This window comes from Gobius niger, assembly GCF_951799975.1.
Source record: "Gobius niger genome assembly, chromosome: 1".
Classification (NCBI taxonomy): domain Eukaryota; kingdom Metazoa; phylum Chordata; class Actinopteri; order Gobiiformes; family Gobiidae; genus Gobius; species Gobius niger.
In genome coordinates, this window is record NC_136852.1 from 46,624,108 (window position 1) to 46,652,077 (window position 27,970).

The 27,970-nt window shown below is 41.7% G+C and overlaps 1 protein-coding gene across 2 annotated transcripts; it reads left to right on the top strand.

Moving 5' to 3' along the window:
• The first annotated feature begins 183 nt into the window (after positions 1–183).
• Positions 184–27,931, top strand: stxbp1b (syntaxin binding protein 1b). 2 transcript variants are annotated; one of them, XM_079567834.1, is made up of 20 exons: positions 184–307; positions 6,669–6,718; positions 6,794–6,875; positions 8,366–8,442; positions 8,588–8,666; positions 9,016–9,119; positions 12,538–12,686; positions 12,781–12,865; positions 13,347–13,477; positions 13,768–13,875; positions 13,953–14,013; positions 14,150–14,215; positions 17,022–17,102; positions 17,179–17,317; positions 18,590–18,699; positions 19,617–19,718; positions 19,794–19,879; positions 19,967–20,124; positions 23,469–23,587; positions 27,571–27,931. In XM_079567834.1, the coding sequence occupies exons 1-19, from the start codon at positions 271–273 to the stop codon at positions 23,579–23,581; spliced, it is 1,818 nt and encodes a 605-aa protein (XP_079423960.1). In that variant the 5' UTR covers positions 184–270; the 3' UTR covers positions 23,582–23,587; positions 27,571–27,931. The 2 variants fall into 2 exon arrangements, with proteins under 2 accessions (XP_079423960.1, XP_079423961.1); XM_079567835.1 differs by lacking the exon at positions 23,469–23,587.
• Positions 27,932–27,970: the final 39 nt, after the last annotated feature.

Here is a 27,970-nt window from a genome sequence, read left to right on the forward strand (position 1 = left end):
GTGGCTTTTTTGGGTCACCTTTTCCATCACCTTTTCCATCACCTTTTCGTCACATTTTTGTTGCATTTTCATCCTCGTTTTCGTCTCATTTTCGTGGCTATTTTGGGCGTTAAGAGGGTTAATGCTGTCTACAGATTCATGATCGATTTTTATTTTGAAACGGTGGCTAATTGACCCCGGCGGAAGTCCTGAGAGGCGGCTGTGATTGACAGGTGGTGGACGCGGTCTGTGCGTCAGTGCGCGCGGAGAGCTGGACCGACGAGGCTCATCATGGCTCCACTGGGACTCAAGGCCATCGTGGGTGAAAGTGAGTGCTCCTTTTGACACTTTACTGCACACACGATGAGAAACTTGGAAGTCAGCTTAGAACAATGATCATTACTGGGGGTGTCATTTTTTTTTTTTAATTGATTTGACCCCATCCCGTATGCTTTATTCCGTTGTGTGCTTGATTTTCTGCTAAATAAGCGTTTCTGATCGTTCAAACATTTCTCTCTTATTATTTTTGAACGGAACAACTTTACAATTTGCCTGGTTTGGCGCACCACTCCAAAGTAAACCAGGATGCGTAAAGGCGCAGAACCGCTCGGCCATAGAGTCTCCTGAAATCCTACTTTTCACCCGTACTTTCCGTACTGCGCGGTGTGATCTGAAAGTAAAGCTCTATTTTGTTCAGTTTGTTTGTCTTTCGTGTAGTTTCTGTTGTTTTGTGGCTATAAGGCGCATATTTGGAGCGAGGGCGCAGCGAGTCTCCGCTTGGTCTAAATCCTGCCTCGCTAATCTGTGTCTGCGCGGATTAAGTTCTTTAGTTGACATCGTTCTGAAAGGAAACGCCCCCCGTTACAAATACAACTCATACGAAACATGTCTGCCTGTCACGATAGGCACCACGTTTTCACGATGATTTTACGCCTCATCGAAGAATACCCAACCTAGATTATTTAAAGGATGCACGAGTGTAATTGAGATGCTCATTCACCAAGGAAAGTTTTTTTTTCTTCTGGGTTTTCATTATTGTTGAGGCCAATACCTTTTATCTGTGGTGTGTCTTATGCGGCTTGTTGTGCCAATATTGCGTTAATCATTCAGGAGTAGGCACCTCTCCCAAGCTGACCCCATAATATTCAGTCTGACTCCGGACTCTCCACTCCCAAATGCTGGAGGTATAGTTTCAAGTCTGATAAAGCCAACTCTGGGCAGAAGCTTCACTCCCAGACTGTAAAGGCTAAAGTAAGTCAGTCAACGTACACTTAAAAGCGAGGAATCTTTTTCTGTGCAATTGACACAGACAATAGTTATAGACTAAATTTAACCAATCTATAAGGCCATGCAAAAAGAATAATTCAAACTGAAAGGGATTGGATAAAACAAGCAAAAACATTAATAAGATAATGCAGTAAAATCAGCCAAACTCTGAATATTCAAAAAATACACAATAGAGCTTTTTCCTGAACACTTTTAGAAGCTTTACGTCGCATTATTCATTCTCTATAGCAGTGGTTCTCAACCTTTTGGAGCCGTGACCCCATTATAACAGTTAAAGGTGTTCATGACCCCCCGCCCGGGTCACACCGTGATAAATCGGAACATTATCCTACATAATTCTTAAAAAACAAAGAAAAAAACAAATGGATAAAATAAAATTCATCAAATTACGAACATATAATGACACTCTGGTAACATAGCACACACATGCAACAATAAAATAGCATAATATACGCTAAAAAAAGTATGTATATTTTATCAACATGATCTGGCGACCCCCCAAATTGGTCTCGCGACCCCCTTGGGGGTCCCGACCCCCAGTTTGAGAACCACTGCTCTATAGTATAGACTAGGAGTCTATACTATAGACTCCTACTATATTTTGTGCTAAAATTGTTTTTATTATATTGCACTTATGGAAAGCACTTTGGTTCAGCGGGTGCTGTTGTAAAGCGCTATACAAATAAAGGTTGATAGGAGTCCCCAACTGGCGGACATGGGTCCAGATCCGGACATCCAGAGGCTTTAGTCCGGACCCCAAAGCCTTTTCATCCTCTCTATATACTTAACTTCTAAGGCTGAACTAAAAATTATCAGAACAATTGAAATAAGATGGCAACATTGTTGATTCACTAATCAGTTCTGTTTTGAAAGTAGACAACCTGTGGTCATGTTTTAACATTTTAAAGAGCAGAGACTGCATGTCCGGACCCTGGACATAATGTCGAAAGTTACAAAAGAAAAGTTTGCAGACCTCGAGCTGATTTAGTTGAGGACCCCTGGTATAGACTGATAAAGACGAAGCTACCTATCAACACCATGGGCCCCTTCAACCTCTACTATTCACTCACTCATACACACAAAACGGCGCGTTCTGAGCCGCAGTCTTCAAGGCTCATCACGGTGAGGCTGCGTTTCAGTTTCATGCAGCTAAACTCTGGAACAGTCTTCATGAGGATGTGAGACAGGCCTCAACTCTGACAATGTTCAAATCCAGGCAGAAAAACGTTCTTTTTACCCGTGCACATGACAACTGACAACTCTTGCTTTTTACTTTGTTAAACTTACATTTTAATGCAAGGTCTGTCACTCAGAATGATTTCTCTGTGGGGATCAAGTAAGTCTCATTCGAGTTGCAATCTGAATCCGCCAATCACTCACTCACCTTCTATACCACAGGCGTGCAAAGTGCTTTTACTCTTGGACACAACAGCAGCAAACACGCACTGGTCAGAGCTGCTGCTCCCTGTGCTGACGCCCAAAAAATATTCAACGACAACAGTAGAGGAGGATGCACTCTTCTCTTCTCTCACTCAAAGCTCTGTTATCTCTGCTGCTCAGGCCAGTGCTCATGTTCATAAGTGGTCATTGAGTTTAGCGGATGACCGGCTCCACCTCATGTGCTGTTAAGTCTGCCAAATAAACACAGGCAAAGGGATTTGACAGCAACCCTGACATGATAACAGCATTTGAAGTTTGAGGCAGGAAAACATTGTGATCCTGGACAAACTGTTCAATTTAGCCGTTTCTTCTTCTTGACTTGACTGCCCTATTTGACCGTCTTTATTCATATCTTTTTTTATAATACATGCAACATAATTTAACCAAATAGGACTCAGCGCAAGCGATCGCTCAGAAGGTTCAGACGGGTCAGGATTGGTTGTTCAGCCTCAGCCGCCGGCGTTGCATATTCTTGTGTCCTTGAAGACATCCCGCCTCGCCTAAATGATTGTGTTTAGTCGATTGGTTTAAGGTCGTACGGGCACAGAATGGCCGCCATAACTCCTCCAAGTGTGACCGACGATAGAGTGAAGGATAGACAAAGATAATTCACTTTAAAAAGAGTAAAGTCCTTTTTAGAAAATTAGCAACACAGTCACCCAAAGATAATGTTTGTAAGATGAGTCTTAGTGGTTTAAAAAGTGCACTATTATTGAAATTAGTTTGCCTTGCTTTGTATAAGACGACCAAGCAAATGTTTCACTATACTGTATGTAAGTAAGTACAATTGTACAACGAAACTGCCTTCGTGTGTTAGTCCTGAGCCGCTGCAACTGAGCACGCCGCCATTATAGGCCAACCGGACCGGCATGTTTTTGGAGCTAGGAGAAATGGGAGTACTGCCTTCAGTGCTCCTCTGATCCTCTGAAATGGTGCAGCGCCTTCAGAGCATGGTGTCCTGCACTGGTCAGCTTCTCCTCCTTCCTCTTCCTCCTGCGCAGCTCCCTCCGCTCCACAGCAGTCTTTTACCATCTTCTGGGAAGACCGTGTCAGATGAATATAATCCGTCGTATTCTCCAGTGAACGAAGATTTATGTGGCTTTGCTGTGAGTCTTGCCCGGATACCTCCTCATTTGTCCCTTTTTTGTTTCCTGCAGCACTGCAGGTTTGGGGGGCTCTTGGGGCCTCTTCAGTGTTTCAGAAGACGTTTGTATCTCAAATGTCTTCAGCTCATAAACTAGCTGTTTGCTTAATAAAAAATAAAAAATAAAACTTGGTTGAAAAGCCTTGAAAGCCGAGTCTTTGAGCTTTAAGGCAAACCATTAAAGGTGAATAGGGAAACTTATTAAGTTTAGAGATATCCTTCTGAAACTTTTGCTGTAGATTACTGGCATATATGTGAGGGAAAAATGTATTGCAAGTTTGTTGTCATTTTATATTTTCATTCGAAAAATGCCCAAAATGTCCTATATTTGTGGCAGAAAAATCAAAATAATGCATAGAGCCATGTTTAAATTGAGCAAAAATGTATGCAAAAAATTCAAATTTCTCATTGTTGTTTGAAATTCAAAACTCCTCTAACCTGATTTCTAGGTTAGAGATTTGATTTGAGAAAATCTCTCTGGAATAAAAAAACAAGGCTGGACAATTTGAAGTCTGTCGGTGCTACTGACGTGGAGATATTGTCGCCTCAACATTGAATCAGTGCAGTAATGATGCCTGTATGTGTCTCCCGTTAACTACTGGAGGCCATCTCGAGCACTTATTAGCACATGGAGGCAGATGCTGCAATCGTGAAAGTATGAAAGAGTCCTTTAGTGTGGCAAAGCTGGCAAAACGTACATAATCCCACCTTCCTCGCCTTCATACTCCACTCTCCCCAGCCTCTTTCCCTTCCCATGTGGATCTTAAGCACCTCATTACAGAAGATGCTTTACCTCAGTCAATGACAGTTTGTTTACGTCTGAGGCCACGTGACGTCGCTTCCTGTGGCACAGAAAGCTCCAGAAAGAGCGTGGCATGGAGGGTAAGAGGATTTAGCGGGGCCAGATTAGAGGCGGTGATTGCGGCGGACAGTGGAGTGTGACTGGCTTAAAGCAAACTGGGACAATAGCCATCGGCACAAGCAGTGGATGCGGGAATACACAGGAGTAAATAGGGCTTTGTGACACCTAGCACGGCTCGTATACTTTTATGAATGAAATAGTCACACTGCCCAACGTAAAGAGTGAGATCAGCTGACGACCTGAACATCCTGAATCAGGTTCTTCCATCAGGGGATTTTTTTCTTCCCTCATGGCATTGGCATATTCCAAGATGATAACTTTTGTAGTCATGTTTTGTACTATTTTTACCATTTGAAATTGCAGTTTTAACAGTATTAGGGCCCCAAATCTGATATGTAATGTGAGAATGCTACCCCAAAGTGTTTCATTATTGCACTGAATCAATGTTTCTCCCTAGATTCATTCATTTTGTTTCAGCTGAGGTCTATGTTGTATATATAAACCATGTAAAAGTCTACTAAGGGTTGTTCAAGTCGTCATTTGTACAGACTGATTAAAGCGGTGGACGTTTCGGCTTTCACCACGAACACTGGCATTACAAATAGCAGGTTGGCTCATTTCTACAGATTCATTAAGGAGCGACTTCACCTTGTCTACCCTCACAACTGCCCTCTTTCTAAACGACGTCTCCATGTTGATGTGTCGCCGGCCTCGTTGACCTGAGGGCAGTAGCTGTGATTTCTCTTGTCTTTGTCGTTGTCTGGGTTTGAAAGGTGAAATGACCAAATGACGACTTGAACAACCATTTTCTACGACGGATGACTCCTGTCTGTACATACAGTACATCAAAAGATTAGAAACGCTTTGTATGTATTGTTTTTTTTATTTGATTTCAAGACTATTTGTATTGTAGGTTCGTTTATGAATGAACACAGATGGAATCATGTCTTTCAAAATAGCCGCCTTTTGCTTTGACTTCGCACTCTTTTCACATTTTCTCAACGGGCTTCACAATGAATATGAAACAAAAGGAAGTTTTTCTGATGTATTGCCAAAGCTGAACTCCCCAAAACACATTTGAGTGAAGACAGAAAACTAATAAAACTCCCTGGAAACAGAAAGATTTGGCCCTTTTTGCCTTTTGCGGACACTCAAATTGTGATTTTGACCTGATGGCGTTTAATCCTGCAGCCTTATCATATACATTGCTGGTCATACTGTTGCACCGATGGTTTCATCCTGTTAGTGCGCTGCCCGCTGTATGGTCTCATGAAGGATTGGAGCGTGGGCATGTCAGCGTAATCTTTTTATGGGCATTTGATTAGTTTTCATTTAGGATCAAACCGTATGAAAGAGGTAAGTCGACTTGTAATGAGTGCGTCACGAGTGTCGATGGTTAGAGTTGAGTGGGTGAAATCTTGAAATGAAATGAAGTACAACTGATCTAATTTTAAATTGTGATTAAATCGGTTTTCACCATACATACATCTACATCCAATCCTGTGCAATTAACAGCGCGTTATTTGGTGTGGAGTTTGGACATTGGAGGAATAAAATGGTGTCGACGTTTCCGAAATGGAAGCATTCATTTGTCGTTTTAACTTCTATCTCAAGATCCATATTAGTAAATGAAGATTTTTGTTCTATTTGCTTTTTAATTGTACATTTGTTAAACCGCCAACCCATGTCAGTGCATGTTCATTCTGTAATTCTAGTATTAACTTAATATATATTTTTTCCCTCTGTCCCTCCAATGTTTGTCACAATTTTTTTCCCCTAATTTTTGCCATTTCCCCCCCTTTTTTCCAATTTTTCCTCAATTTAACATTTTTACACAAATGTTTTCCTTATTTCTCCTCCTTGTTTGGGCTCCTGGGGTTTCTCTCTCATCCCTTAAACCTGTTTGTCATCATACAAAAACGGCTTACAGTGTGATTTTCTTTTTCTTCTCTGCAGAGATCATGAATGACGTTATCAAAAAGGCCAGAGAGAAAGGAAAATGGAAGGTAAGTGCTGTCTCGTGTCGTCATCTTTGCCTGTTCAGTCAACGTATCACTGTAAAATGCCTCCTTGTGCTGCAGGTGCTGGTGGTGGACAAACTGAGCATGCGGATGGTGTCGTCGTGTTGTAAGATGACAGACATCATGTCAGAGGGAATCACCAGTGAGTCACACCACTATAATAGTTCATACACTAACATTTTCACAATAGATAAGCTGTTCTGAAACTAAAATATCAGCTCTTTGCATATACCCTGATACAGTATCTTAATTAGGAGTATAGCAGGATATCTAGGGCTGGGACAAAAAATTGTTTTGAAACACATCGCGATACTGTGTTGTAATACATGTATCGTATCGGAAACTATGCATAACAATACTTCTGATACTCAACTTAGTTATGGAACAATAATACATAAATGTTTTTGATAGTAAATTCAGATTTGGTGCTGATTGGTTTAAAGGTGCATTATGCAACTTTTTATGTGGGAAAAAAAACTTGATATTTGTGCATATTTGACTTTGTAGTGACCCAGCAGCTGTATGAGTGGTCAGCATTGCGCCTTCAGTTTCTATTACAGTGGCCTCTACAACGCTCCAGGATCAATTACTTGGAAGGTTTTCTCTGCTGATGGAGCGTCTCACCAGAAAACCTACAATACAATTGATCCTGGAGTGTTGTAGAGACAACCATGATGGGAAGTAAAGGCGCCATGCTGACCACTCATACAGCCACTGGGCCACTACAAGGTGAAATATGCACAAATGACAACCTTTTTTTTGTTGCAGAATGCTCCTTTAAACAAGAAATCACAAACTTTTAAAACGCTTCTGCCATTTGCGCTTTTCAAAATGTTGCAATCTATATCAGATGAATTTATATTTAATTTATACATTTTGCCCCTCCTGGAACCGCCACCTTAACGTGGTAGAGGGGTTTGAGTTCCCAAATGATCTTGGGGGCTCTGTTGTCGGGGGCTTCGTGCCCCTGGTAGGGTCTCCCATGGCAAACAGGTGCTAGGTGACGGCTCAGACAAAGAGCGGTTCAGAAGCCTCTTATGAGAGACCAACAGGCGTGGTTAGAACCATGAGGCCGTCCTTCTGTGGACCCACCACCTGCAGGAGGAGCCATAGGGGCTGGTGCAATGTGATTTGGCAGCTCCAACAGCTGCCCCCACGACCCGGAAACGGAAAAGTGGAAGAAAATGGATGGATGGATGGATGGATGGATGGATGGATTATACATTTTGAAAACACAACTTGTGCTTTCTTATTGAATTCATTTAGGGTCAACTACTGCAGGTTGTTGAGAGAAAGATCAGGTCCAGGCACTCATATTTTGCAAAAGTATAAAAGGCTTTATTAATGGGCCAGAGACATTAAAAAGCACACCAACGCGTGTCGGCTTGCGCCTTCATTGCAGGTTGTTATAATTAAAAATTATAAATTCAATACTGTATGGTGTCACAATACATATTGGGGACTCGGTGTCGTGATTACGTATTGGATCGCGACAAAAGTGTATCGTTCCAATCCTAGGTCATAGCTTGGGATGAATCAGGAGTAAAATAGGACTTAACATGACAAACATAGTCTTAGACAGGGGCTATGAGCAGCCTTTAAACTGTCCATTGCTGATGTTTTGCTGTGCAGTTGTAGAAGACATCACAAAGAAACGAGAGCCTCTGCCCAGTATGGAGGCCATCTACCTGATCACACCGTCAGACGAGGTAAAACTCACTTACCCTCTGCTCTTCCTGTGACACTTGGGCAATTCCTGTCCGGATTCTTATGATGATGATTTAGTGTGGGTTGTTGACAAGACAAAAAGTATCGATAGTGTCCCAGATGAGTCTAACCCATGACTGTCTTTAGTCCGTAGACGGTCTAATCGAAGACTTCAGAGACCCTCGAAACCCACGCTACAGAGCAGCGCACGTCTTCTTCACAGACAGTAAGTCCTTTTGCCCATATAGTTAGCACCATTAGCATACAAAAGGATGAGGTCTACCACAAATTTGACTCAAAGAGCAATAAAAGACTAATTTCTTATTTGTAAAAAACCTTTTATTCGACAGTCAAAGCAAATGGCTCTAAAACCTTTGCTTACAGATGCCTGGCCTAACTTATATTGTAAGGTTTTTTGGAGCAAAAAAGCACACTTGACAATTCTTCTCTTTTGTTAAGGACATACAGTAGTCAACAGTAGAACCGACTGAAAGGAAAATCTAAATTTGGCAATTACATCCTGAGGCTGACAGTGTTCTTATAATCTAAAATGTGTCTGTCCTCTTTCCCCTCAGCCATCCCAGACTCTCTGTTCGGGCTCCTGACCAAATCCCGCGCCTCCAAAGCCATGAAGGCCTTGACCGAGATCCACGTGGCCTTCCTGCCGTACGAGTCCCAGGTCAGATTCACAGACTCACACATTCATACAGGTTGGGGCTGGATACATATGAAATGTTCCGAGAACTCACTAACAGGAAGGTAGTTCAGTCCACAGTTGCACCGATCCAGTTTATTTTTAGTTTCTACCCATATCCAATATTAACCAATGCCGAGAGACTTCCTTGAAACTCTGTCTCTGAGAGAAAAAGGGAATTTACTCCAGTGTGAGATCAATAAAATCATATATTTTCTTGCAAATGTTACAGATCAAGTATCATTTCCGTTAACAAAGTGTAATGGAAAAACATCAAACAAGAATCCAAGGACTTTTCTACACTAAATATCTTCAGATTTATGACAGGCTTTAGGTAATTAATTAATATTAACAACTCTGATCTGATCATTACAACTAGTTATTTACTTATTACAAATATGTTACAGCTGTTATTCTTCAATTAGGTTATGTTAAGTGTTACTTTATTATTTACTTAGATTTAGTTGGTGAAACGTTGAGAGCCAAATCAGGTATCGGTTCAGTATCGGATATTTGGAGCCGATACCCTATATTGTATTCTTTCCAATATCGGATCGGTGCATCCCTCCACACTTCCACATTGAATGCTACTGTGGTTGTCCTTGAGCAGGACATTGCAGCCATATTGCTGAATGTGTTTGTCTGATGTTGGGATTAATGGTGGTCAGACAAAGCAGTAAATGTACTGAATTGAACATAAAAAGACTTAATGCTGGGACCGAAGATGTTAATGTTTTAGGCGGGCATGGTGGCTGAGTGGACTGTGTGGCCTTTCTGTGAGGAGTTTGCATGTTCTCCTCGTGCATGGGTGAGTTTTCTCAGGAAATGCACATCATTAAGTAACCAGAGTTTGCCAAATACAGAGAGAAATTGTCACAGAATCGCCTAAATTACGATTACATAACGATCCCCCCTCCCCTGTGTCCCTGTGGAGCTCTCTGTGTTTTTGAAGAATCAGCTTTAGCTTCAATCCTCTGTCTCCTCTGTGTTTTAATCCCAAAGCCCCGCCCACTCGCCCCTGATCCATTCACCTTATTGGCTGCCAACCACAGAAGCACAGATCCAAGGCCAATCACGGCACCGATGAGGGAATGTGGATTTGATCATGTGGTGGAGGGGAGCAGATGGGTTCATGTTTTCGATGTTTGTGACTGAGTGAGGCCCAAATGACACTGACATGTTTGCAATCCAGTTTGTTTGATTATTTTTGTACAGCTAGAGTACTTTCAGTGCCACATGCGCAGCTACATAGAACCGTTTCAGCCTGGATTGTCAATGTTGAGGCCTCTCTCACATCTTCAGGTAGACAGTTTAAGAGTTCGCTGATAAAACTGAAACACTCTGGGACCAGCAGGAAACCGCCCCCACCTGAGGTTTCCTTGAACCTCTGATGGTTCATCTGGCTCTTAATGTCAGAGTGGCAGTGGCGGCTGGTGGTGTAAAACTGTGGGGCTGTTAACCACATGTTGGATACACTGCTTTTACAATCAGATCTACAGTTACTGCCGCTTGTCAGGCTAAAAAGAACCGTTTAACCACATATCAGCGAATACTCACAGACCCAATGTCACAAATAACTCTCATTCAGACTGAGAGCATCAGACATGTGGCTACAGACACAACAAGGCAAATGTTTTCTCTAAACAGCTGTCAAACAGCTATGATAAGGCCATACCGCCTTTGCTATGCCCAATTCCATCAGATCTTGGAAGCTAAGCAGGAAGGGCCTAGTCGGTACTTGAATGGGAGACCGTTTGATAACACCGGGAAGCCTGGGGTGATTGTGGTGTGTGTGTGTGAGTGAGTGGTTGGTGGTGGTCAGAGGGACTGATGGCACAGACTGGCTACCTTGCTTCCGTTAGTCTACTTCAGGGCAGCTGTGGCTACAACAGTAGCTTACCAACACCGAGTATGGAGTAAATGAATAATGACGACAGAGTAGCGCTTTAAGAAACTTGGTAATACAGGCTTGTAAAGCGTATTACGTGTAAGGCATTATTATTATAACTAGTCTCCACATTTGATATTCTGAGATTATGAGTGATTACAAAGAAATGTCCAACCCGTCACACAGTTCAGCTGTAGACCAGTGGTTCCCAACCCATTCCAAAAACTATGGCCACTACAAATGTGTAAACCCGCACACACTCACTACTCTCGCCAGGCTTCCTGGTGTTCCCAAACGGTCTCCCATCCCAGTCCTAACCAGGCCCTTCCCTGCTTAGCTTCAAAGTCGGTATGGGAAATAAACATGGCGGCGTCCATGGCGGCGCCCATGGCGGCGCCCATTGAGATTGCGGTTTCTATTATAGATGTCATTTAAACAGACATTAGCATTAAGCATTCACCCTAAGCATAGGGAATATAAATGAGTCATTTGTTATGATATAATGTAAACTATAAAAAATGACAAATACAGCTTCTCCTTTTTCAAAATGACGGGAGGAGCTTAGCCCACCTAGCCCATTAATACCAGCCATCACCGCCAAGCTTCAGTGCTGCTTGAACCGTAAACAGACATGTGCACAAGCAGACAAGCAGAGCTGTTTCTCTGAGCGACAGGAAACCAGTGCAAAGACCTGAGCACTGGACTAATGATCATTTTTCCTGTCAAATAAGACTCAAGCGACAGCATTCTGGATGTACTGCAGCTGTTTTACCCCTGGTTTAGAGAGTTCACTGAGCATCCCTGTGCTGGAGCCATATGGATTAGTCCTTCGAAGTCTGGTTTAGACACTATTGGCTCGATATTGTGTTTCTAAATGCAGGCTGTAGACCTTAGACTTTGCCGCAGATAAGGGGCGCTCTCAGAAATCTTCCAGCTCCAGACCTTGGGCCTTAAGTGGGCTGTAGATGGGCTGGACAGACACTCAGGGCCAATGGCCTTTAGAGTCTTTCCGCGATAATGGGAGGGATGAACATTGTTTAACTCACAGTGGGATAAATAAAGTTTGTTGCCTCTGTCAAGCTCTAAGCAACGCCCTTTAGCCACTGGCCGCAGCCACATGGCACAACCACAACAGTTGCTCACATGCAAGGGGACCGTCTCGTTTTGGACCAACACTGTTCTTGCACAAGGCGGATGATCAAGCCTTATGTCTTTGATTCTTGATTTTGTTTTAATTCTGTTTTTTTTTTTTATCTACATGTACACGTATTGTTGAGAGACCCATCATAAGCCTTGCATGGGGAGTTTGCATTTGAGTAGAAATCAACTTACTATACTACAACCAATGATTCAAATATTTTTTTTAGGACCACCAGAAGGTCCAGAGTTTCTGAATCTCACTGGGACTTTCTGTTTAGTGTCTGGTAGACTCATAACTGAATCGACTAAAACCTCTGTATTTCCCAAACAATGCTTTCGCTCATGTGGAAACTGTCCACTGTGCTGTGTGTGCAGGTCTTCTCCCTGGACAAAGTCGATGCCTTCCAGGACTTCTACAGCCCATTCAAGGCTGACGTGAAGAACAACATGCTGGAGCGCTGCGCCGAGCAGTTGGCCACGCTGTGCGCCACGCTCAAGGAGTACCCAGGGGTCCGCTACAGAGTGTGAGTGTGGCAGAAGATAAACTGAAGTCTACTGGAAATCATGTCGTTTACTGGAAAGTCATTGGGAGCTTTGTTTTGGGTTGTGCGGTTCTAGAGACTACAAAGACTGCACGGTTTTGGCTCAGATGCTGCAAGAAAAACTGGATGGGTACAAAGCAGACGACCCCACAATGGGAGAGGTAAGGGCCGGAACGAAGTGATTAATTATGAAGTTTGCTGATATAATGCTGTGCTGTTTGGCATGGTCTGCATGGGGATGTGGCCATTTATTAGTTGTTTGTGCCGCTGTTATGATAGAGAAATGAAAAGGGAGGTAGCTACCATATTTTTCTGTGTGTCTTCCGCTCTGTTGTTGTTTTCCTTGTATTCTCTTTTGCCACCATCGAATTCAAACAGGTTTGATTTACTGCGGCTGAGCTTTAGATGTCTTTCTGCCTGCCACATTACATTAATTCGAGCGCGAGCCCCCCGCCCCCCCACTATGAGACACGATTCTCTCCAGCTGCCTTCAACTCTTCACGACTCGGGAAAGACTCATTGCGACTGAGAGTTATGGCAAAATCGGGCAATAAAGTGGTGTAGCGTGTGTTTAGCTTAAGTTGTCAGTCATTGACCCCCCAGCGCTGTCCGAGGTGCTGAAGCCTCTCTCTGTCGTCTCAGGGCCCAGACAAAGCCAGGAGTCAGCTCATCATCCTGGACCGAGGCTTTGACCCGGTGTCTCCTCTGCTGCACGAGCTCACGCTGCAGGCCATGGCCTACGACCTGCTGGGCATCGAGAACGACGTCTACAGGTTAATACTCACACGCCTTTGCGCACCGGTGTTTCTTCTTTTGCTCATAGCCAAAAGCAAAGCAACACAGTTTAGTGAATAAGTGGGTGAGTGATTGACGGTGGAGGCTTCTGGCACAGATTGACATCCAAATCTGTATGTCAGCGCTCCCGTCTCTTTGCAAGAAGATCCTGAACCATGTGGGGCTGTTCTGTGTGGAGTTTAGTTTCTCCTACCACAAAAAAACATGGACAATCAGGGGAAAAAGAGTTCTGAATCTCAGGGGGACTAACTCTGTCATGTGTGTTCAGCTATGAGACCAGTGGTATGGGGGAGACCAGGCTGAAGGAGGTGGTCCTGGACGAGGACGATGACCTCTGGCTGTCCCTGCGGCACAAACACATCGCAGAGGTTTCCACGTGAGTCACACACATCCCCTCAGTGTCGCCTACAGTTTAGAGCCTGATCCTGACTGCGCTGTGTCCCGTGTTCTCAGGGCCGTGACCCGATCGCTCAAAGACTTCTCAGCGAGCAAAAAGATGAATACCGGAGAGAAGGTGCGTGCCTTATTTCACACTCAGACACTGGACTGGTGTTTTATTGTTGTACTAGGACACTTTCATTAGCAGGTGCCTTGTCTGTTTCCAACCATTATGCACTGTGTGTTAATCATGTGACTTCTGTGTTCATCAGACAACGATTAAGGAGCTGTCACAGATGCTCAAGAAGATGCCTCAGTACCAGAAAGAGCTCAGTAAGGTACTTAACACAAGTTCACTCAGGAATCGCCAATAAGACATAACGCAGTTCATCTAAAGTAATGATGTCTGTAGATGATTCTTCTCCTCAAAGGAATCACTCTCCACTCTCTTTGTTCCTTTTGGTTAGAAAAAACTAAAATGAATGAATACTCCAAATGAGGGCCCACAGTGCGGGTCAAATGTGGCCCTCAGAACAATTTGCGGTGGCCCTCAAGAATCTTGTTGCATCAGAGCTAGTACCTTTTACTGCAAATATAATCATTCGCCTCAAAAACAAGTATTTTCAGAACTGCAATAAGCTTCTAAAGTCTAAATAAAGGGGTGAGACACGGTTAAAACCTCAAAATGAGATCCGCTCTCACCATCTACAACATCAATAACTTTGGGGGAAAAGAAGTGATAGAGACCTGCAGTCTTTTGTGTTGGAAACGAGAGATTTCCAGCTTTCTAAGTCCTCCCTGGTCCTTCTAGATCTCCGGGAGCCGTGTAAGATTGCGATGTAAATTTGTAATTGTACATCATAAGTGGAGGCTCCTCTATAATGAAAATAGTGCACTTGAGTCATGATTCCACATGTACCGATAAAAAAAAAACAATGGATCGATAACAATAATAATAATAACTAGAAATGCAATGGCTGCGCCATTGCGATTGACTGCGGAATTGCAGGAAGCGAATGCATAGATTGCATAAACTGTTCAAATTGCATAAAGTGCTTAATTTGCATAATCTAATTTGCATAAAATGTTATGTTGCATAAACTGTATAAACTGCATAAAGTGGTAAAATGCATGAATGGGTTAATTTGCATAAATTATGTAAATTGCATAAGCTCTTTAAAATTCATAAATCCTAGATGGCATAAACTCTTAAGTTGCATAAACGGTTTAAAATGCATAAAGTGGTTAATTTGCATAAATTGTTAATATTGCATAAACTTTTATATTCCATAAACTGGTCAAACTGTTGAAATGGCCTCAGTGCTTGATTGGCAGAAGCTGCACAAATGGCTGAAAGGCCTGGAGTCTCCCCATTGGCTGGATTCCCCCATACACACCAATGCAAACATTTCAAACTCTCGTATAAAAAAACTGGAAAACTGCAGAAGGCCATTTTTTTCTCAAAACCCACAAGTTGCATAAGCTGAACATGCACAAAGTGCAGAAATTGCAGAAAATGCAGAAAAAAGTGCAGAAAAGCATGGATTTGCGGCAGCCCCATTATAAGTCAATGGGAAAAATCTCCGACAGTTTGGCCGATTGCGGAAAAACCGTAAGTTGCAGAAGTCCCAAAAGTAATAGCACCCTTCTCCTCAACATGCGGAACGTTTTGATGCATAACTTGCATAAATTGCACAAAGCATGAAGGTGCTGAAAGCTCTAGAAAATCGGGAAAAAGATGGAAGAGGAATAATAATAAAGAACATGAAAACCAATAATTGACTGCGGAAGAATTCCGCAGTCAATCAACTAGAAGTGCAATGGCTGCGCCATTGCGATTGACTGCGGAATTGCGGGAAGCGAATGCAGAAATTGCATAAACTGTTCAAATTGCATAAATTGCTCAATTTGCATAAACTAATTTGTATAAACTGGTAAACTGCATAAAATGTCATGTTGCATAAACTGTATAAACTGCATAAAGTGGTAAAATGCATGAATGGGTTAATTTGCATAAATTATGTAACTTGCATAAACTCTTTAAAATTCATAAATCCTAAATGGCATAAACTCTTAAGTTGCATAAACGCTTTAAAATGCATTAACTGGTTAAATCCCATGAAGTGGTTACTTTGCATAAATTATTAATATTGCATAAACTTTTATATTCCATAAACTGGTCAAACTGTTGAAATGGCCTCAGTGCTTGATTGGCAGAAGCTGCACAAACGGCTGAAAGGCCTGGAGTCTCCCCATTGGCTGGATTCCCCCATACACACTAATGCAAAAATTTCAAACTCTTGTATAAAAAAACTGGAAATCTGCAGAAGGCCAATTTTTCTCAAAACCCACAAGTTGCATAAGCTGAACATGCACAAAGTGCAGAAATTGCATAAAATGCAGAAAAAAGTGCAGAAAAGCATGGATTTGCGGCAGCCCCATTATAAGTCAATGGGAAAAATCTCCGACATTTCGGCCGATTGCGGAAAAAACGTAAGTTGCTGAAGTCCCAAAAGTAATAGCACCCTTCTCCTCAACATGCGGAACGTTTTGATGCATAACTTGCATAAATTGCACAAAGCATGAAGGTGCTGAAAGCTGGAGAAAATCGGGAAAAAGATGGAAGAGGAATAATAATAAAGAACATGAAAACCAATAATTGACTGCGGAAGAATTCCGCAGCCAATCAATAATGATCATAATCACATGGACAAGAAAAGGCTCCATGTGGCTGTATGTGCTAAGTATAAAGGCCCTCTTGCATTATCAAAACAGCAGCTGTTGACGTTTATTTCTTTGATACTGTTCATATACATGCTATAGTAATCTTATCTATTATAGTATATGCTTTTTTATATTTCGCATTTATGTTTGATGAGGCGCTAACCTTAAGATCCACCCCTTTACGAGAAATGAACATACTTTTGAAGGAGGTGCAGACCAGTACTTTTTAGGTTAATTCTGCTAAACACCCTATGAATATTTGTAAGAAGCTGACTGTGTTTAACATTATCTGGAGCGTTTTGAAATCAATCTACATCTACTTTTAGCGCATGTGACATTTGAAAAAGTGGGCTTGTGTGATTCATTGCACAGTAACTAAGTGAGTAAAAATCTAACGTTTGTGTTTTGAAATGTCCTCAGTATTCGACCCACCTGCACCTGGCGGAGGACTGTATGAACCGCTACCAAGGCACCGTGGACAAACTCTGCCGAGTGGAACAGGTCAGGGCCTTTCCTGTCTTACACGTACACACATCTGTTCATCTAATATTCATTTAAAAACCGTATGATTCGTCAGGACCTGGCGATGAGCACCGACGCCGAGGGGGAGAAGATTAAAGACCCCATGCGGCTCATCGTGCCCTCTCTGCTGGACAGCAACGTGTCTGTGATGGACAAGATCAGAATCATCCTGCTCTACATCTTCCTCAAGAACGGTCAGTCCACAGCGATTAATCAAGCAATCAAATGTAAAAAGAATTTAGGTTTAGTCGGGGGGAAACCTCTCGATTTACCAGTCGATCTACGTTCCTTGGAGAAAGGGTGAGGAGCTCAGTTACCTGGGAGGAGCTCGGAGTAGAGTCGCTGCTCCTTCACATTGAAAGGAGCAGCTGAGGAGGCCCGGGCATCTGTTTCGAATGCCTCCTGATCGCTTCTCTCGGAAGGTGTTCCAGGCATGTCTTATAGCACAAGGCCTTGTGGAAGGCCCAGGACACTCTAGAGGGACTATGTCTCCGAGCTGGCCTGGCGTCACCTCGGGGTCCCCCCAGAACAGCTGGATGGTGTGCGTGGATCGGGAAGTTTGGGCATCTCTGCGTAGGCTGCTGCCCCCGTGGTGCGGCCCCGGAAAAAGAAAATGGATGAATGGAGATTTCAATTTAATTATGTTTTTTACTAATATATTATTATATTTTACTAAAAATCATCTTGCAATTCATTCATCTCTTCCAATATTGTTTTCTGACCACAACAATTATCATAGTTTTATTTAACAAATCACTATATATCAAAAAGTGTTCTCGAAATCAATAAACTTCTCTTGTAATTAATAAATTTGCTCCAGATTTGAGTAACTAATATCAACAAATACATCCATGAAGCAAGTTGTTTGTTAAATATATTTTACATTTGAATAAAGACAAAAAAAAAATCTTGCTTCAATTTGCTTGAAATAAAACTATTAATGACGTATATTTTCTTAATTTAGGTGTAGAAAATTTGCCTAATGGAGAGATTTCTGGAAATGTGTTACTTAAATCATGGTCAGATTTACTTATTTCAAGAAAATTTCACTTATTTGAAGATCATCTTATGTGAATCTTTGAATCTTCTCCTTTGCCTTTTCTTGGCACCACGGCGACAGCACAGGAAATGCTTTCCTCATTTCTTGATCTCTTGCACTTTAAAGCACCTGACTTTTGTTTTGTTTACTGTGACACAATGAAAAACAGTGGAAGTTAGTCAATTTTTTAGCTGTGTGCAAACTAACTTCTAACTTCCAAGTTCTTCACAGGGATAAGTTTATAAGCACTTTTCCCAATCTCCAGGGTCACTGTTCCAGAAATAGGTTTACAAATAACAAGCAAACAAAACAGCTTATAAAACGTGCATTCATTATTAGTTCACGGTTCACTTTATTATTATATGAAATTGATCTGACTTTTCTCACTGAAGATTGTAAACTTTGGATGGTTTTCTCTCTTCTTCAGGCGTGACAGAGGAGAACCTGTGCAAACTCCTGCAGCACGCCAACATCCCTCCAGAGGACAGTGACATCATCTCCAACATGGCACACTTGGGCGTGCCCATCGTGTCCGAGGTCAGTGCCCACCGACAAACCTGGAATTTGAAATACTGTTAATGTGTATTAAACGAGCAGTTTGCACAGGCTGTTAGTATCTAGATAAAGCAGAGCTCCAGAAATATGCACACATTTAAACTGGGCAATGAACTGAAATGATAAAAGGCTCCTTCATACAGTATCTTTCTGCTCTATGGGGCCAAACGGGGGTGAAGTTTGAACATTAAATTTTCCATTCACTATTATTGAAGCCACACTTTGGGGTAGACTGACTGACTAGACTGACTCTTACCAAACGGTCTCTCATCCAAGCACCGACCAGGCCCTTCTCTATTTAGCTTCTGAGGTCTGACGGGATCGGGCAGAGCAAAGGCAGTATGTCTCTATCTTGAATCAAGATAAAACAGTTTTTTTTATCAGTTTTAATTAAGATTTGCTTTATCTTAATTTTATTGTAAAGATCTTGCCCCATGGACAGATTTCTTGAAATTAATCTCTCAGAAAGCGCTTAATGTTCAAATCCAGGCTGATAACAGTTCTTTTTAGCCACACATTTGACAACTGAAAGTATTTTATCTGCACTGTAATTAGTTAATTTTTATGTTAATGTTTCATGGATTGATTTAATCTTCTTAATCTTCAATGCAACTGTGAAGCTCTTTGAATTGCCTTGTGTATGAATTGTGCTCTACAAATAAACTTGCCGTGCCTTATGTCAAGAAAATTGCACTTATTTCAAGATTACTTCCTGCAGTGTAGTTTTAGTCACATTAACTACTTTTCCTTTAATATCGTCAGCAAAAATGTGACTTTGACTAAACTTATATCTACGAAATGTAAGGTGCTAGAAACCAGTCGGGGCATGTAATGGTTAATGCTGTGACTTTTAGGAGAGGGGTTTTGCTGCTCTAAGACCGTTAACGCTTTGCTTTTAGGGAACAGCAAAGAAAACCAAGAAGCCTGACCGAAAGGAGAGGATCAGTGAGCAGACGTACCAGTTATCCAGATGGACCCCCTACGTTAAAGACATTATTGAGGTAACAATGACTTTCTGGTATGGAAAGTCCTGTTGTATGGTTGCTTTTGTCACTACTTGTTATGCTGTTTTGCAGGATGCCATAGAGGACAAACTTGACCCTAAGCTGTACCCTTACATTTCCCAAAGACAAGTCACGGCCAAAGCCAGCGCACCATCGAGGTATTTTTTTACTTCTACTTTGTTCTTTGTTTTCAAATATAGTTTTGTCGAATGCACTCTAAATCCTTGTGCGCTGTGATCTTGCAGCAGTGCGCGGTACGGGAACTGGCACAAGAACCGGGGCCCCACGGAGATCAAGACGGGCCCCAGGGTCATCGTGTTTATAATCGGAGGGATGTCCTACAGCGAGATGAGATGTGTCTATGAGGTCACTCAGGCCAATGGGAAATGGGAGGCTCTTATCGGTGAGTGACATTAGAAAGATTGATGTTTACTTTTGGCAAGCCTCGAGTCACTTAAATAAACCCGGCTGGTATATCCTGGTATAGTTGTATACAGTATATACTCAGCCGTTGGACCCCATGTTCAGTACATATCAGAATAGAATATTTCCCAGGAGTTTTGTTCATGTAAGCATTGATCTTGACTACGCTGCCTCATGACCAAAAAAAAAGTTGCACACGCATTGGGCAGTGCTGCATTAAAGGCCCTATATCGTTTTTTTTTTTTTAAAGGAACAGGCCACTGTTTTTCCATACTCAGATATGTTCTTACCTGAGCATAGACGAGTTGATGCGTACCTGTCTGGTCTTTACGCGTGCACTCAGTCATGCACAAAGACCAAAGATGTTGTTAGCATTTAGCCTCTCCTCCTCTTATGGGGCCAAACGGCCAATATATTTGCTTTGTGCTTATATATGGTCACGTGCGTAGTTACACGATCCAAGTATAGTGACACAAAATTAAACATGTCGATTTTCTAAGTGGATAAAAAGGGGTACTATATTGTAAAGCGTAATGATACCTTGGGAGCACTTCGACGTTCTCTCCGCGGCCCCATAGAGGTGACTGAGCACACGCATAACGACCAGACAGTTAGGCATCAACTCGTCTAAGCTCAGGTAAGAACATATCTCAGTATGGAAAACCGGTGGCCTGTTCCTTTAAATTACAAACAATGAAAGAAGAACCCACTAGAATCAAATGTTCCTTGTGTCCAAACTCATTCCTAACTTTCTTAACCCACCTGCAGCCTCCTAATTCTCCTTATTGCTGGAAAATAAGCAAGTTCATGCAAGGCCGTAGGAACCCAGGGTGCTGAGGGCGCTGCAGCACCCCCTGGTGGATAGTTTGTGAACTGCAGGCAATATTAACCCCTTAACTCCCACCTGAATCGAGCACATTTTCTCCAGTTTGGCTTCACCCCAATCCAAAAAAAACAAAAAAGTGACAAAAAATTGACAAAAAAGTGACAAAAAATGGACGAAAAAATGACAAAAATGTGACAAAATGTTACAAAAAAAATACAAAAATATGATAAAAAATGTGACAAAAAAGACCAAAAAATGTGACAAAAAAAATACAAAAATATGATAAAAATTTGACAAAAAAATTACAAATTTGACAAAAAATTACAAAAAAAGACAAAAAAAATGACAAAATGTGACAAAAATTTGACAAAAATGTGATAAAAAAATGACAAAAAAATGACAAAAAATTGACAAAAAATGACAAGAATGTGACAAAGAATGACAAAAAAAATGACAAAAAAGTCACAAAAATGAGTTGAATACCCAACAAAAAAAATGATGGAAAAAAAATCTGATGACGTGAGGAAAAAGATCCTCTCAGTTCAGGCGGGAGTTAAGAGGTTAATAAATAGGAGAAGCACAGAAAAAGCGTTTTTGGGGTACATTTTTTTCCTCAGCACCCCCTAACTAAAATGCCCACGGCTCTGAGTTCATGAAACTTATGCTTGGTAATTAGATGCAGTGTTTCTCCCACAAATGCCTAGACACAACAAATTTGGTTCAATTACTAGAAAAAAAGGGCAGTGCAATCAAACAGTCAAACAAACCAGAAGAAATATGAAATACAGAGAACTGAGAAACAGTGTTGTCATCTGCCGAACCAACAGGCTAATTCATTTTAATCATAAGTTACTGAGAATGAAAGGGAGGAAGTTTTGAGAGGAAGTGCCATCATCTTCATTTGAGTTAGTACAAATGAACAGCTTTTCGTTCAATTCACTTGTCAGAGCTGGAGTTCGAACCGCGAGTCTTCCAGTTTGTAGGCAAGACATAACTCCTTCGCTTCTCCTGAATAAACAATCACTCTGGCACCAGCAAATAACCTATTCTGTTCATTAATTTTTATATCGTATCGGTCAGGGTCATATAACTTTCATTCGCTTTTATTAATTTAACATATTGGAGGCATAATGTAGTGAAGACCGGTGAATAATGCACTGGAAAATACATTGGTTTGCCAGTGCTGATTTATTCGTCATAAACTGTAGAGATTTGGACTTTATGAGAATTTACAGCTAATAGAACTGTCTGTTGCCAGAGTCTAGAAAGTAAATCAAAGCCGCGGACTTTGAGCGGTGCTGATGTGATGTTTTGGAAATGATCTTTTTATGGCGTTTCTGTTTCGGCTGACTCTGCACTGCTCGATGTGACCGGGATCATTACACTGGGGCTGCTTTTTTTTGTGTGGCTCCGACAAACTCTGTCTGCGAAGTTAGATTAGGTTTGCACCCGTGCAATATCGTGATCTATACAGGGCTGCTCGATATTGACAAAATTGAAAATCTAAATATGTGTCTGGGAACTTTCTCGATAGCGATATTGAAGCGATATTTCTTGCAAACCATCAGAAATATGCAAAAATGTGCTTAATTGTTGCTCAAAAAGTCCTGAAGAGACTATAAGAGGGCAGAAAAACAATATCCACATTTTTTTGTAAATGTTTCAATTTTTTTTCCCAATTTATTTTGACAATTTTTCCTTTTTTTTTTTTACCCTACATTTCCTGACATTGGAGATAAACTCGATATTGTATCTTCCAAACAGCATTTTCAATATGACCTTGTATAGGGGTTCCCAAACTTTTTGTCTGGGACCCCAAAAATGGACACGTTAACAACTCCCCCATTGTACTAAGGTATTGTTTATTGTTTGTTGTCTATTAATGGATCCCCATTAGTCTTTACCATATAATAGTAAAGACTACTCTTCCTGGGGTCCATGAAAATTCTACATTTAAAATTTACAAAACATCATTACATGTACAAATACATTGTTAAAAATCCTTAAAAATCACGTTCCTGAACACCACCAGAACATGCTAATACAATATTACAATACACCTAATCTGGGATATTGTTGTTCACTACATTATGTCCCATGATTTAGGACGTGCTTTTTTTCCATTCTTTTAAAACAGCTTTTGAACACTAATGCTTGTCTTAAGCATTTGAATTCTATGCTGTTTACTGTAGCATTTTCCTTTTTATTTCATCTTGAAATCATCTGGGGGCCTCCTCTCAAGGCCTTGCGAGCCCCACTTCGGGAACCACTGCTGTAGACGATATATTACCCACCTGTACTGTGATCCTTTGGTGGTAATAATGCTTTGACATAGCAGTGGAGATGAAGTAGAAGGTTTCCACTACTGGCACTGGCTTTGTCGCCGGTACTGCTCAATGTTTTGGTGTCCGCTTTCAAATACAACCGTATGTCACAGCAATCATTTAACCATTTCAAGACAATAAAAGGCTAAATGTTGAGGTCTTTGTCCATTGTAGGCTCTACTCACATCCTCACTCCTCCCAAATACCTGAAGGAGCTCCAACACCCGGACTTCCTGGACCCCAATGCTCTTCCAGAGGGCGCAGAGGAGCAGCCCGACGCTGAGTGAACACATGTAAATGCTGTTGTCGGTGCTGTGTCGTGGTCCCCTGTCCCCCCGTGTTTAAGTGTCTGTTCGTAATCCTGACCTCAATCTCCGTCTGTGGTGTTGCTCCTCATTCGTCCATGTCATATTTTATCTCAGAGGCGGACAAAACTGAGGAACTAGCACCTGCAAAGCAATTACAAGCCTGACACATCACTTGAGATCGGTCCTAAGAATAGCAGACACTAAAGTCGGTGGCTAAAATGGGGGAGAAACTCTTCTGTTCTCATTGACGCTTCTTTATAGTGTCTATTGCTATTGGCCTGGGCCTCTTGGGAAAGTTTGAAAAGGTTCGCTCATACCTGCTCATATCGTCTTGGCCAGAGTCTCCCCACCAGGGTGCTGTCGTTTAAGAACGGTACACAGCCTTACTTATGGTGATGATGAGTGGTAGCAAACAGCAGTTCATGGCCCCGGCATCATACCAGCAACCATGAGGGGGCCGCATGTATTATGTTTAACTTTGCAGGCGCAGTGTGATTCCATGAAGAGAGTTTCCCTTGTGTAAGTCGTGTCTGTTCAATGAGGAAAAAACTTACACAGGACTCAGATGTAAAAGTTAAGAACAAAAATGACCTGATCAGGCAAAGCTCTGGGCCTCCTCTGCAATCCCAGGCAGGCGCCCCCCCCTTGGAGAGGCCCGCCCTCCAGGTTGGGAACAATTGACCTCAGCTCTCCTCAAAAATGAACAGACTACAGTCAGAAAACCATGTAGCGCTGTCCTCTGTGTTGCCACGCCTTGTGTCACTCAAAACTCCTTTCTGTTTCTTTGCTCTAGCCAATGGCCGCTGGCTGCCCTGCTTTTTGACCATGAACGTGGGGGCTGCCATTGCTCCGCCATTGCTGTAGTACCTCCATATCGCCACTAGGCCCCCATTGAAAAGCATTGGAGTTTAGACACCTTAAAAACAACTTTAACGCCTGGTTTCAATGTTTTCAAACCTAGACTAGGCTAGATATTCCTCCTGAGATAACGCTGGGTTAATCACAATATATGAAACCAGGCCGGTTTTCGTAATATGAATTTTTGAAATCTCGTACTTAATGAGGGTCGGACTGTTAGCATTGGAGCAGCGCGAGCTACACGTCACGCAAGGGCCGAGTCTACGGTGAAAATCCCGCCCGTATGTCCTTTTTAGGAACATGCTTCGTCAGAGCTGGGGAGGGGGAGTCTGTAAATCCGCCATGAATCCCCCCACGACCGTGGTCATTATGGTAAACGGGGAGGAGTGAGCATAAGACGTCCATTTTTTTTTACAGTCTATGGCTCTAGCGCAGTGAGCACTTATTTGTATGAAGCCACAATGCAGAGTGTTTTAACTACAAGTTAGCTCGAAAAACAAACGTATTCACATAATTCAAACACAAAAACATCTGTAGACTGTAAGAAAAAAGCCAACATAACAGAAGTGATGTAAAGTGATTGTGAAGTAACAAAAGGGGCAGGTATTATTATTATAAGACTTGAACTTGTCTTCTGCTCCGTTTCATTCAAACTGTATAGATAGATACGGCATTTACTCCAAAAATACTCCAACACTACTTCAACAAATACTGAATTATGAATATAGTTTTATCAATATCAATTTACAAAGACAGCAAAAAGGAGCAAAAAGGTTCAACATCCCATTATTACAAAAATAACAGAGAATGCTTCATGTTAGCATCATGCAACAAGCTAACACTAGCTATAACCGCAGTTTTTCCACTCCTACTAAACAATCTGCTGTGAAAAAACATCAATATGTGCCCAATTTTGACTTGACTTTATTTGTGTTTGATAAATAGTTTTATATTCCACCAGAAAACCACTAAAAAGAGTGAAAATTGGTGTTTCCCAAACCATACTTCCTTTACCCCTCGGCGAGGTCACGCCCCCTTGAATGGCTTGGCAGTTTTGTTGTGAGTGTTTTGGATGTCACGTTTGAATGAGATAAACAAATAGAATGAAATTAATTAATTTACCAAATTAACACAAAACCAATAAAATGATTACAGCTTAGCTTCCACTATGAATTTACCAATCAAATGACTTACCTAGACAAGATAAATGATTTGCAAATATAATACTGTTAATGAACTAAAATGAACTTGGCACCCACACAGAGACTTCCCACTAAGTGAATGGATTTTGACTAGATGTTTACTATATCTTGGTTATGTTGGTGTGCCTTGGCTCCAAAGGTTTGAGAAACACTGATCTCAGCCAGAAGGTTGTCATCGCGTTATTACAAGAACAGACTTTAAAACTGTTCATGTAAGTTATAGGAAATCCATAACAGGGAGAAGTTGTGTGACTAAAATCAAGGCCTGCATGAATTGGAACAAATAACTAAGTACAGATTTAGATCAAGACTCATTTCAAACAGGTTCAACGCCAGAACCAAGATAGAAATGTCTCAAAGCTAAGCTAACAACAAGAATATAAAACAAGAATCCGATGCACTTTAGGAGGCGTCTTTGAGGAGATATAAAACTTCAGTGTTAGTGAGAATACTCCAGTCCGGTCTACGTTGGGCCTGGAATCCTACACTTTCACAACAATTCCAAATAAGTCTTCTCAAGTGTCTTTCTCTCGCAAGTGCTATCGCAAATCACTGCTATTTTATGCTCGAAGGCGTCCCGAGAAGCAAGCAGACATGAGATCGCTCTGTTGTTTCAATTCTGCACAGAGACAATATCTATTTTTTGCGTGAAGAAAATGCTGCCGGCTTATCTTTTTTGTACAAATATTGGATTGTTCTTGCCACCAGTACAGTAACACATGGCACAAACGCGGGTGATGCACAGTCGTAGAGTGTCGTTCAGCGTCTGTATTGACTTTCCTTATCTCTTTTCTCTGTGATTTGTGCCTTTAATATTGCAGCGTTGGCGTGCTGTGCTCCCCAGATCTCTGTTCTTTCTTCTCTCGCGTCACCACGTCCTCAAAGAGCCCCCAGTGTAACAGAAGCAGGTGTAAATATACAGTAACTGCATCTTGAAAGACTGATAAATAACAACCGCATGTGTTTGAGCACCTTTTTACAGCTTTAAACTACAGCATGAGCAGGTTTTAGTCATAGTAAATCCCATTGGACTTAGACACACTGATTTATATGTCACAGGCTTTTAACCGTCCTGCAGAGGCACGGACGGGTCTCTGGCCTGTGACGGACAAAGAGACCGCCTTAAAACTTTGTTGGGAGGGACGAGAGGATCAGCGGAAAAAGAGAAACCATTGCCAGGGCTCGTGCTTCAGGTGGAGCATGTTAAACTCGTGTCTGTCAACTCGCTATTAACCTGCAAAAAAAGAGCTAAAGCCCTGCATGGTTTGAGAAAAGCCCTTGTTCTCCAGTGTGTTGAAATCCCATATAGACGCTGTTGCGACCCGGCTCAGCTTGGATTAAAGCAGGACTAAGTAACTTGTTTACCTTAATAAATCCTTTTCGTAGTCCCTCTGGGGGTAATACAAGTGTTAATGGGATGATTGGGGGGTCTTTCATCTCCCCCGGTGTCTCTGGTCAGAAAAACACAATTGCAACTTAATACACACTAATCGAATCACGAAGAAGAAGCTAACAGGCTAATGGGCAAAGCTAATTGCGAGCTAGCACCACTTAAACAGTATATACAGCCAAGTTTGAGTGAAAAAAATGATCTCCATTGTGTGATTGGATGTACAATATCCCTCTGTCCCTTTGTCTTTTCTGTCAGTGTAGTGTTTAAGTATGTGAACCCAATCCCTCACAAAAAAAAAGATTATTTAACATCTTGGAGATTTGGAGAAACTGACCCTTTTTTCTTTTTTTCTATACTTTTCCAACTAGTTTAGCAACAGTCACTTGTCTTGCCTCCGTTTCAGTCACAAACACTTCCCAGTGATGTCGCTCCCCGTGTAATCCCATTCTTCCCCCATCGAACACTGTGTGGGGGAATAAAGTGTTCTAATCCAGAAATGCGTTTTTATTTTTCAGGCTCGACAGGGATCGTGACTCCACCTCGCCTTCTCAAAACCCTCAAAGATCTGGAGAAAGTAGATTCGACCGGCTAACAACCCAAAAAAAAACCACCGCCCTTTAGATCAACTACTGTAGATATGCCACTGATGAACTTTATATTCAGATTAGTGCTACTACGATGAAGAATACGGTTTTGGCAATGGTGATTTTGCTTTTTTTGTTTTGTTTCTGAACTTGTGACGACTTTTTCAAGAGCCGTGTGGACAACTTTGTACTGAGTGTTGTTTTGTTTGGCTATATATTAAGTTATTTGACTTGTGTGACTGTAGTTTAGGCAAGTGGACGGTGAACTGAGTGCAAGAGTCACATGCGCTACGGAGGCTTTGCGTAATGTACAATAATTGGCCTTGTCCAT